General features: G+C 37.5%; 1 protein-coding gene across 3 annotated transcripts; it reads right to left on the reverse strand.

Annotated features, from left to right (window-relative positions):
* Positions 1–797: 797 nt before the first annotated feature.
* On the reverse strand, positions 798–10240 carry rab6a (RAB6A, member RAS oncogene family). 3 transcript variants are annotated; one of them, XM_008427569.2, is made up of 8 exons: positions 9947–10239; positions 7358–7416; positions 7223–7276; positions 6598–6703; positions 6333–6444; positions 5483–5576; positions 3473–3539; positions 798–2272 (listed from the first exon to the last, which is right to left on the reverse strand). In XM_008427569.2, exons 1-8 carry the CDS (start codon positions 10014–10016, stop codon positions 2208–2210), a joined length of 627 nt encoding a protein of 208 aa, XP_008425791.1. In that variant the 5' UTR covers positions 10017–10239; the 3' UTR covers positions 798–2207. The 3 variants fall into 3 exon arrangements, with proteins under 3 accessions (XP_008425791.1, XP_008425790.1, XP_008425792.1); XM_008427568.2 differs by lacking the exon at positions 5483–5576 and adding an exon at positions 4211–4304 and having other exon boundaries at positions 9947–10238; XM_008427570.2 differs by lacking the exon at positions 798–2272 and adding an exon at positions 4211–4304 and having other exon boundaries at positions 9947–10240.
* Positions 10241–12730: the final 2490 nt, after the last annotated feature.

A 12730-nucleotide genomic window follows, 5' to 3' on the forward strand; every position in this document is an offset into this window, starting at 1 on the left:
GTATGCTAATTTGTATTTTATTTAGTATTTTCTTTTTTTATCAGTTTGTTGCATCAGTCTCTGAAATTATCCTATGTTGTGACACCAAAGCTATTAAAATGGCGTGCTTATATTTGTTCATACTCACTTCATCAAACATGCAAAGCTCCATGTATAGAAGAAAGCTGACCCTAGTCATGGTGAAACGTGGTGGCAGCATTATGCTGTGGGGATTCCAATTATTTTCTGCAGTGGAAACAGGGAGGCTGATCATAGCTAATGAACCATAGAAGATGGTTGAAGCAGCCTGTTCACTGTTCAGCAAGATTCAAACTTTAAACCTTCAGTCATGGCTACAAGATGTTAGTTTATTTCAAAGTATAATTTAATTCCATGTAGTTCTAGCAAATGTGCACATTATTGAGCAAGAGGGATTGAACTAATTAAAAACAAGCACTTTTTAGAATTGTATTATATAAAAAAAAGTGCAAACCATGTTTAATTTCCTGGTCATTTAATTTGTGCTGTACTTTGTGTTGGTCTTTTACATAAAATCCACTTGGTTGTGGGACTTGAAGTGACAGAAATACTTTTCACTTTGCAAGGCACACTAAATGTTGGTATTTTACTGTATGACAAATATGGAGTCTTAAAGAATCTAGACATATAGTTTACCTCGACACCAGTTCAAATAAACATTTTTGTTTCTTTTAAATAGACTATTGTACCCGATTTACATACAGCAAGTCAACGCTGAATTATGAGGGATATAAGAGTCATTATTAGGTGTTTTTAAAATGTGTGACACATGAATTACATCAGTTGTGAGAAGTGTAAATTTATTCTTTCATTTAAAACCATTCCAGACAGAAATGTTAACAACTATACTATACATACTGGACTCTCCTGCATAAGTTCTCACAAGAATTGCACAATATCATCAGTATGATCGAACTCCCACCCAGAGCTGCCAGACAAACAGCAGAATCCGTCACAGACTCTGCAAAAGCTCGTCCGGAAGAATGCATATCTTAGTAGCGATTCAGGACTCGTTACCACAAGGGAAAATATTACTGGTCATAAAAAAAAAAAAAAAAAAAAAAAGCATGAATCCAAAAGAAATAAATATTTCAAGTCATTGTAGATTAAATACATGTGTTGATAAATCACTAATAAAAGATCAAAGCCAAAAAGTAGAAACAAGCAAAAATAAAAACAAAGTTCTGAAAGTGTTCAAACAATATCATACAAAAAATGACGCCAAGGAAGCCCTCTACAATTTTAGCCTAAAAAGGTAAAAATTTTCCCCAGCCATAGAGTTTGTGTTGGGTTTTAAGTGAAAATCCTCTCTTTAAAACTACAATCAATGGGGGGGAAAGGGGGGAGTCTATGAAACTTTAAGGAAAAAGCTGAAGTAAAAAAAAAAACCCTCAGAGGACGGTGAATGAGGCTGACATATTGTGGTATGTTTATTAAAAATAATGTAGTGCGAATATGATGCGTTTTCATAATATGTGCTTATAAAACGRTGACAGAATATTCTCTGACAGCTCAGGCAACATAATTTTTTAGAGTAAAGGTCTCTGCCTCCGACTTTAGCTGCATCACAGTTATAGAGATTGTGTGATAGTAATTAAACTCAACATGCTCCCACTTAAATTCCCACACTGTACTCGATTAATAAAAGAAGTTTGTTCACCACTAATTTAAAAAAATCAAAGTCTTCCAAATCTTTCTCCACGGCATAAATTATGTTAAGTGATAAATGCACATAAYATTCACACAGTTTACTAGGCTTAAAGCAGTGCTCTTCTGTTAAAATGAATATTCTCCCTCTTAAAACACAAACCGGGACAGACAACTTACAGCAAACATTCGCTTTCGGTTTGGTTTGGGGAAAAAAAGAAAATGTATAGAAATACACCATKATGACCGATAACATCTACAACATCATATTCTTCTGAAATGAAAACAGGAGCTCTATGTAGAGGTGAGCTCCACGTGTGTCTGAGGTTTCAGTACATATGTCAGATACAGTGTGATGTTCAGTTTTAGTGATATGTGGCTTTCAGAGCTTCAGGATGAAAGCGCGGGTGGAGTCACAATGGCCGAAGGTAACGGGTGTGTAGTGTTCTCAGTCGGACTGGGGCCTGGAGGCGGGTGTAGTGAAGGGGAGATTTACAGAAAGACCGGCTTCCAGGAAAAYGCCTGCAGCACGGCTGACAACTCTAGCAGGAACAGCCTCCTTCGCTGACCGGTTGCTCGGGCGGTTTCTCCAGCTTTATGTCGATCACTGCAGGGTTGGTGGATTAAGGAACAACACAGAACAAGAAAATATGCGCCGGTTTAAAGAGGAACTAAAACACTGCAGCCAACATCTAAACAGGAAAYAACCAGGGGAAAGGGATGTTGAACAAAGTGATTATAAAAGACATGCTAAACACTAAATAATAATAATTTTAGCTGAGGTTTTGTTCATATGTTTAAGATTTACCACTGGTAATTTGTCTTTATCTGTAAAAAAAAACTCAGAGGGTTTCACCAACTCAAATTAAAGACTTCTTAAGACCATTATCAATTAAATTTAAGGCCTGTGTCGCAACATATATGTATAAATAAAAGAATTGAAGACTTTCGAGGAAGAAATGGTACTACTTGTGAGAATATGTATAGATAGTCACATTGAAGACATTAAATGCCATTCCTTTTGATCTTTTTCCCATATTTGTCACCATAGCTGCATCTGTGGCTCCATTCTCTATTGGTTTCTTACTCTRCTTCTCAGATGGATTTCCTTCTACAGTAACAACTTTGTTGAAATAAAATTCTTCAATAGGTAAGACAAATGCTTGATGAACATTGCCCAGTCAGCTGGTGATAAATTTGCACTTATCCAGAGTAGGCAGAAAAAGCTAGTTAGCTAGCTTTTTAGCTAGCAGTTAGTTAGCAGTAGCCTGAGCCACCTCAAGCTACAAAATGCACTGAAGATTTCTGCATGTGACTCAAACTGTTGCCTGATGAAAAGTCCCATGAGAAAAAAAAAAATATATATATATATTCATAGAATATATGAGGTTAAATAGACCTGCCACAATAAAATTTAAGGCACATTCAAGGCCATCTTGCATTTAAAAATGAATTTAAGACATTTTAAGACCCTRATTTTAAATACATACATTTAAGACTTTTTAATCATGTGCTGCAMACACATTGCAGAGCAATCATGTTGCAAACTTTGTTTATACTTTAGACCTTTGGGGAAGGCGCTCGTATTAGATCATACTAAATCCACAGCTGGATGTCCTTGGAAAACTAAATCTAAAGCGACTCATAGGTTAAATGACAAAAGTGAGACGTCATAAAGCYGCGCTGGACTTTCCCCGTGGCAAGGATTATACGCAAGATTTGATATGAGGTGACATTAGAGAGCAAGGAGACCTCCCAACTCCTCCRTCATGTCAGGCGAAGACAATGACGAGCACACAAARGATACTRTCCTCTCTATTCTTGTCCTGTGTGGTATCCATGCCAGGGAGGGCGGCTGCCACGCGGCGGAAAAGCTGCAGGAAAGACAAGCGGATGCATATCGTCAGGAATATTTTCAGGACAGAACAACCAGTTGAAACAAGCATGCATGCAGTGTGTGATCACATGACGTTTTATAGCATAAGTTCACCTCAAGCTATAACAAAGCGAACACACCCAACAGAGCTTTGTCAAATCTGACAGTGATTAAGGCGCTTGTGTTGGGGCTCCTGCATGAACATGCATCTGATAAGTCAAGAGGTCTACRAAAAAAAAAMMWKGGAGTGCCTTTCTAGTGCAACTGAGCCGCTGATGGTGTAATTTTTCTTTTTATTGTTTTTATTGAYGGATCCTCATGAGATAAATTTGATCTAGATGCAGAGCATGCACATCCCCAATAAACTGCATGAAATGAAACAACTTTCCATAACGAAGATTTCACAGTAACAAACCTTTACTGCGAAAATCAAGAAAGGCCAGTCGTTGGTTTGCAAACTCGTACCCATCCTGAAGACGTTTGATCAAAACTTGGCCGAATCATTACGCACAACAGTTGGGCGAGAGCTTGGAAAGCAAAATCGTGCTCCACATCGGAAGCAGACGCTTAAAAGCACATGCCCAGGACGCATGCGTGTAGAACAGAAGTCAATCAAAACAGGGCAGCGAGTGCTGTGGACGCACACTCACAAGCGTGCGCAGCCTCTACCTGTTTGACATTGTAGCCTGTCTTTGCACTCGTTTCAATAAATAGAACATTCATCTCTTTCGCTCTCTGCTCTCCTTCTTCTGTGGTTATCTGTCTGCGAGTCCCAACGTACGAACACACAAACACCCACCGTGACACGCATCACAGACATCGAAACACAGACAGAAGAAAAAAAAAAAAAAAAACTGTGATTATATTGAAGTGAAATAATAAGCCGTGCTCCTCCTTGCTGCAACTGGCGCTGCTGCTCAAAAACCAAAAGTCTCCCGGTGCAATTGAACAAATGTTAATATGTACTGAGTTGCAGTTAAATTCAAAGTTTGCTCAGTGCAGTGCCAGCAGAAAGTATTAATACTCCTTGAACTTTTTGACAATCTGCTCCTCTACACCCACAAATGTGTGTTGTTGTGATTATATGTGACAGACCAACACAAAGTAGTGCATAATAAATAGAGAAATGATGAATGGYTTTTAATTTTCAGTAGCTCTCTTTACGCTGGTGTTGCGAAGAAAAACACAATACAACCAGCTTCCTTCAGATTTAGTAAATGGAGCTCACAAATGTATGTGTGTGGGTGTGTGTGACATAAACTGTACAAGTCCATTCAGTTCTCCTTCCTACAGGTAAAACAATGTTAAACATAGAGCCAGTGATGATGAAGTGGTTTAGTTAAAAGAATATTTCTAAGTCAAAATGACTCAATGACTAAAATCTAAGAAATGATCAGTGTCAGAATTGAAAACTAAAGTGCATAAATGCTCTCTATCCACTGTGAGCTGTTAGAAAAAAAAAGATGAATTGGTAAAAATTTTGCTAGGGCTGCTAGAATGATACCCCCAAWAGACTTGCAGCTGTAATTGCAGCAAATTGTGATTCAAAAAAACTATTGACTCAATAAAAAAGCTGAATAAAAATCGACACTGCACTTTTCACATTTTTATTGGTTAAAAATAAATAAATTAATTAAATCCACAAAACCTTATCCTTCCACTTATTATTTATGCACAAGTTTGTGTTGATCTATCACACAATCCCAACACCACACACTGAGGTTAGAGGCTGCAATGTAAAAATGGGTATGAATACTGCATAAGGTACCATACATACTAAATATTTTCAATACGAGTTATTTGGACATTTGGAAGAACAAAAAAAAAAAAAAATCTTGCTCAGTTGCAACTTTTCTTTATTTGCTCCATAGGGAAGCTTTTGGCAGAGAAGCTGCAGCACCAGCAGCAGGACTTCAGAGCACGACTCAGACACACACTTACCTGCTTCACGTTGTAGCCTGCTTTCGCACTAGTCTCAATAAACATTACATTTAGTTCTTTGGCTTTCCGTTCACCCTCCTCAATAGATACTTGCCTGTGGTAGATAAGGAAGTTAAAAGATGCACAGCCAGACAGATGAAAATACAAGTTTATATAGTGGAGAAATAAATATGTCCTGCATTACAGACWGAGATCAGAAATGAGGAAAAAATAAAGTCCATTATTGCTTTGACATCCATAAAGAAGAGAAAAAATAAACTCATCTSATGTGATGCTGCCTTTAAAAGGTTATTAAGAACAAGCAAGTTGTAATTAAAGGGGCAGCATTATGTGTCATTGCAACATCTGTCCTCTATTAACCCTTTAACAACATTTTTACCAGAATTACACTGATAAATAGCTCATATGAAGAGCTCAGCAGATATATAGTTCCACTAGGCACTTGCTAATTGATGCCGACTAGTCTGAAGGAGCTGAGTGGGAGAGTTGTGGGGAAGGAGTGTACTGTGAGGCAGAAGCTTGGAGAAGTCCCTCCAYCTGTGAGGAGGGACTGTGCCTCAAAAAGAGGAGGAGCTGTGCCTCAAAGAGGAGGGGTTGTGCCTCAAAAAGAGGAGGAGCTTCGCCTTGATGCCCCCAGGCGTTTTGGACAAGAGATTAAATGATTTCTCAAACATGCATRAAAGAATCAAGGCAACACTCCAGGTATGTTTTTGATGAGGGAATAACATTTTAACGTGATGTAAAACTCAAAAAAGTTMATTTTACATAACGATGYCCCTTTAATAATATTAATCTGCCTTTTAACGTTAATAATGTTAAAAGACAAAGGAAGGAAAGATGAACAACTAACCTTTTGTCTGCAAGGTCTGTCTTGTTTCCCACCAACATGATAATCACATCACTTCCTCTCTCTGTTCTGACATCATCAATCCACTTTGTGGTTTGTTGGAAAGAGTTGACATCTGGATGAAAGTCAACAAGGAAACAGATCAACACTATTAGGGAGATGGAAACATGTTTTACATTAGAAATTTATTAAAGAGTCTGAAATKGAATTGAAGTTTTTGGTWCGCARAGTATAATTGAACAGATGGAGCTTATATTGTGTCACCTACTTGTAATGTCGTACACAACGACAGCAGCGGCTGAATCTCTGATGTAACTCGGAATCAGGCTGCGAAATCGCTCCTGCCCCGCTGTGTCCCACAACTGTAACCTGATCTGTGGGCCAGGGAGAGGATGGAACAAAAAATATAAAAAAAAGAAAAGAAATAAAGAGAGAATGGAAATAAAAAGAAAACAGATAAATGAGCTAAGTTAATGTGGCCAAAACAAATCGAAACAAAACCAAATAAAGAAAGACGGATGGGGAAAAGATAAGAGAAACAGACAGAGCGTAGGGCATGCAGGTCGAGAATGACCATCAGAGAAAGAAAGCTGTCTGGCCTGGAGGGTAAAGAAATAAATAATCACCCTTCACTTGTCACCATCCCTCTTCTTCTGATCAAGTAAGGTGTTTTCATTTCAAAAAAATGGGATGAGAGATAGATGGAGGGGTAGGAAGGAGACGGAGAAGACTTAAGTTGAAGGAGTAAGCACTCAGTGAATATACGGACTGTCCAGAGGGAACAGTATCCCGATCACAAAATCACCAAGCCATTAAAAAAATAAATAAGCACCACAAAAATCACCCCACACATGAGAATCCCTGAACATTTGTAGCACTGGAAACAAACTTACTGTTCTGTCTTCAAGGTACATGGTTTTTGACAGGAAATCTATTCCTATTGTGGCCTGAAAATAGATGAGAAATTATGAATAAACTCATCCACCGCAGGCATAAAGAACGACGACTTAAAAACAGTGATGACTCACTTGGTACGTATTGTCGAAGCTGTCATACATGAACCTGGTGATCAATGACGTCTTTCCCACTGAGACACAAACGGAAAGAAAAAAATAAAACATTTAGTTCAAACTGGGAGATTATTCAGCTGCTTAAGGCCATCAAAGTAACAACCTTTCAAAATAAAAGGGCTAAATTACTGCCTTTGCTCTGCAACAAGATGATTAAAATCAAATTATTTAGTTTGACGTAAAGTCCAAAATAAGATCAAAGAAAAACTACACTAAAACTACAGACTTGCTGTACATACACAGCTAACCTTAGTAAAAATATTAATACACTAAGACCATTTTTAGCTTATCTCTAATGACATTTCTAATATAAATTTAAGAGAGTTGCTTTTGAAATATTTAAAATATGGTGGCGAAACATATTAAATCCATTTACAGCACCTGGAATACTGCTTTGCTAAAACGGAAAAGCAAACTACAGCTTTTAAAGAAAGGTATTTGATTTTTCGTGCTCCGTATCTATAACAACGCCTTCCAAAATGTCCAACCTCTGACCCACAAAATACAAATCTAAGACCTTGACTCTTGGTTGAGCGTACAAGCATTTCATCCTGAGTCAGTTAAAAACTGGGAAAATGGCAATTCAAGCAGCATCAACAGTCAATATATCGACCCATATGACTTTATTTATTCAAGACCTGTCTTTTATCTTAAAACACTCATACATGCGTTCTCACTTCTATTTATATTTTCGCAAAAGGATCTCACACTTACATATTCGTGACCCCAGCTTTATGAGCTGTTGTTTTATACAGACTCATCACTTGTACACAAGTGCAAAACAAATGTGTGTGTGTGTGTGTTTTTTTTTTTTAACAGCTGATCTTATGACCTCTCGCTGAGTTCTGGGACTGTGGTGCTCAGCCACACACTGTGACTTTTTGGTGAGCTCAGGTTACAGTATCAGTTACAATGTGCATCAAGTGACAGAGACATGGCTAAAGTAAACACAGCTGGTTCTGAGGACGCAAAGACCCACAGCTGATTACGGCCCGACAAACAAACTCAATCTGTTATATCTGGAGGAGACCACAAAACTTACCCAAAGATGGAAAAATAATCTTTTTTTTAGATTATATCATGATAGAAACAGCAATAATTGAATCACATAGACTAATTGATAAAATATCTACAGTACCTGAGTTATTGCAGGTAAACAATGCTTGTTTTGAGTGTTTGATTTTTAGCCTAACTTTGCTTACTTTCAATTTTCACATTCTTTTTAAGTTGTCTCTTTAAATTTGCATTGCTTTCTGGCTGTATATTTAAACAAAAAATAGTTTGGTCAATACTACATACACAGCAAAAGGCCAGTATACAACACAACAATGAAACTACAGAACCACAGATCCCATTTTTTCCCCAGGCCAATACCAATTTTTTTATTATTTCCTTTGAGGTCTAACCTGCTAATTATAATTTTTATCTGATTACTTCTAATTATAAGGACAAAGTAACAATCAAAAGCGGTGACTGTATAGCTGGTGCACCAATTAAAAAGTCTTTATTCACAAAAACCAATTCAAAAAATACGTTTTTGAGGAGCACTTATAAATTACATCTTACATTTTTTGTAAGCGAGTAGCTATAATTTGTATAACAGTACTACTGCCTGATTAAAAATAAAATATAAAGCTTGTCTGACATCAATACCAGAGCCCAGTCATTAAATGGGAATCATATTTATGATTTAATGTGGAATAGTAGTGGTTTTCCAGCACACACATAAGCCTGTGGCTCATCCGTTCTCTTTAATTATGGGCTGGGTTATCCTACTGTGTGGAAACTACAGCTCCATGTGTACAGCAAAGTTTGATTAAAATAAAACCAGGAACCCCAAATTTAGTGTCCCGCTGTGGACATTGTGGTGTTGCTCAGCTTTAAAAAGCTTGTCGAATAAGTAAACACTGTACCACTGAAAATAAAATTCCTTATTCCCTTCCTAAAGCTTAATTCAAACTGGGCAGGTGGGCTCAGGCTGGGAAAGGGGAGAGGGAGGGAGGGGGGCAATAAGGATGAGGTATTTCAGGAATGCTACCAGACAGGTCTGAGTAATTATGAAGTGCCTCAAGGGTGGAAAAAATACCAGTGATCATAGTTCATGGACTTTCACCGACATGTATTGCTTCCTTATAAAACAACACACTATCAATAGATTCAGTTCTCGATTATAACTCCTGTTTCCGACTAATTAACCAACCAGTCATCGAAGTTTCCTATTACTTTTCCCTTTTTTTTTCTATGAGCAACACCGCGTCAGAGTGAGCAACTACGTGAATGCGTCAGTTTCCTTAATCAAGAGTCATATCTGGAAGGGAGTGACGAGCAGGTTCAAGAAGCAGCCAGCGTGGACAAACACGGCATCAACAGTGTCGCAATGCTCCCAAAGTGCCAACACAGTCAGTGTAACGATATGCGGCTAACGTTAGCCCGGCTAACAGCTCGGCGTCAATCCCCACAACAAGCCATCCAACTCGGCTACGTTTCATACAGATATCAGCACCACTTTCCTCTCAACCAGTTACGACGGGATGTGTTTAAACTTACCACTCTGTTCCCCGAGAAAGACCAGTTTAAATTTTCTTAAAGGGTTTCCGAAGTCTCCGGCCGCAGACATGACTAATATATAATGATACTTTCTGAGCTTTCGCAGCAGCTGGTGTCAGTTATTAAAGGTTCACTATCCTCGGCGTTTTACTAGTTTTCCAACGCTGATAAATGGCCACTTGGCGATGCTAGTTGCTCCAGAGCTTCCTCTCGTAGCTTTAATACTTGTTGGATACTTGTCACCACTGCGGCCAAGTTAGCATTGCTGCAGTCTCTCTGACTATCTACCAGCTAGCTGGATAACTTCTTCCTTAGACACAAAGTGAACATTGTTCGTGTGACAATCATGCTGCCCCCTAGTGGTTGAAATAACCCACCATTAGAACCAAGTTAGGTCCTCTGACTGAGAAACCAAATGATGAATTTAACCCGAAAAGGCAGGATTTTTTTATTTATACTGCTGGGTGTTTAAAACCCTATAGTACTAACTTAGATAAATGCACATTCGCACATATTTTTTACATTGATAAGTGCTGGTCTAAAATTTGAATCACAAGTGAAAAGACGTGTTATGCTTTGCTGTGTCCAGAAGGGGGCGGTCGTACACCACAGCTTAGATTTTACATACTAAGCAACTTCTATGATAATCTAATCATGAGTTCTCCGGAAGCTGGCTTGATTAATATCTCACATGATTAGTGACTGATACATCATTTGTTATTAGAGCTAGGCGAAATCTATCTAAACAAGTCTCCTCGTATTTATTACATTTGCAAGTTTAAAAAAAATATATTTAATATATTTAATTATCCAATATTAAATATATATTAATCTATATCATATAGATTTTAAAAATCTATATTACAAAGAGACACTTTTTCTTTTAACAAGTCTTACTATTAATTAAAGGGTTAATACTTTTTCTTTATAACCATCTTCTGTTCTCTAGTTCTCACTGCAATTAGCATGTGTGTGCTTCTAAATTCACTGCAGTGGCGCCAGCCTCTGTTGGCAACCGTGTTTTTTTTTTTATAAAAAAAAAAAGAAAAAGAAAGCCAATTGGCCATAATTATTTCTGTGAAGAAAATGGAATCACAGTTAAGGGAAAGCAGTATTTACAGTGAGTGTGAAATTGGACTTTTTTGTTCAGTTGTCATCTGTTTACAAGATGACTTAGTTCAGAGTGCTCTGCATAAGTCTTTATTCTACTAAAACTTGTGCACTCTGTGCACAATAGTATTAAATAGGGATTCTATAAGACCTTATAGAATGGTTATTCTATCATTTTTAAGTGAGAAGAAAAATATATATGGTTTTCACATTTCTTACATTTCACGTTGAAGCCATCATCCTCAGGGTAGCAAGGCAGTGGAAATATCATGATGTGCAAATATTGTTTCTGCTGCATTAATGTGGGAAGCTGCAGAAGACATGAGACTGAGCCAGAGGTTCAAATTCGAGCAGCAAAATGATCTTAAACAGAGCTACAAAAGAGACACAGTGCTGTGTTGAGACACAGTTCTTCAAAAATGTGTTCACAACAGCAAACTGTGAATAGAGTGTTTAAAAAAGAAAATCACATTTAAGCCACTCGAACATTGTTACATTTTGACATACAACAGCTAAGTACTTCAACCTATTATATTAACACTCAATAATTGTGAAATGAAAACCCAATTGCAATTTTCAAATGTGTGAAATGTATGTAGGGACAGCGAAGCTCATCAGGGGAATGGGGAAATACATATTAATGAATGTACAATATTGCCATGCTAATTTCCATCTGTAGTCATGTAAAAATGAATGGGAAATACTGGCACAAAACCCACTTCACAGTTATGTATAGTTTTTTAAACGCTTTGTAACATAAAATCTAAAAAGAAAAAAACATATTCAGAAGTTTGTTGGTTTATTGTGACAAAATGTTAAAAAAACAGAAAAGGCTCCTTCAGAATCCATAGTACACACACCATAAATTAGCTTTTTCTTACTTACAAATGTGCCCGCTAAATTCATGGATGAAGTCAGGGCCTAATAAGATGAGTGGTTGTCCCCCAACTGGAAGGTCAGTGCTTTGATTCAAAGTCAAGTGCTCCACATACAGAGTGCACTCAATATGAAGAGTGCATGTAAATAAAGTGAAACAACACTCGCGTGCTTGTGAATGAGAGACGTGCAACAAAACGCTACAGGACCCAGTTGATTCTAAGAAAGTGTTTTATCGAGTGTTCTGCAAAATAATCATTCCTTCAAATTATTAGCTGTTTGTCATGCTGCAGTCACAAAGGGCTTTTATTGGGTTTTATGTGACAGAGTAGTGCCAAGAAGTGGAATGAAATGATGTTTTATTTTCAAAATGTTTACAGTAAAATCTGCAAAGTTTGGTATATCTATGTTGAGCTGCTCCCCTACAGTGGGACGGCTTATAGCAAAACATATTCATGTGTTAGAATGGCCGAGTCAAAGTCCTGTCCTACATCTAATCAAGAGTCAGTAGCCTTGAAACTGATATTCATCCAATCTAACTGAGCTTAAGCTAAGGATTGCAAAGGATGCCAAAAATGTCACTTGAAGGGCAAAATTGATAGGAACACACCTGGTTGTGTCTGCAACAGTCCGATAAAATACTGACTCAGGGGAGATGAATACAAATGCCACACTTTTTTTTTTTTTAGTTTATTCAATTTATAATACATGTTGAAAACCATGCCTGATTTTTTTCTTCATTTGGCAAAATTATGAATTCTTTTGAGTAGTAAGATTTTACTACATTTATGCCTGTGT

The sequence above is a fragment of the Poecilia reticulata genome, linkage group LG14, assembly GCF_000633615.1.
Source record: "Poecilia reticulata strain Guanapo linkage group LG14, Guppy_female_1.0+MT, whole genome shotgun sequence".
NCBI classification, from domain to species: Eukaryota; Metazoa; Chordata; class Actinopteri; order Cyprinodontiformes; family Poeciliidae; genus Poecilia; species Poecilia reticulata.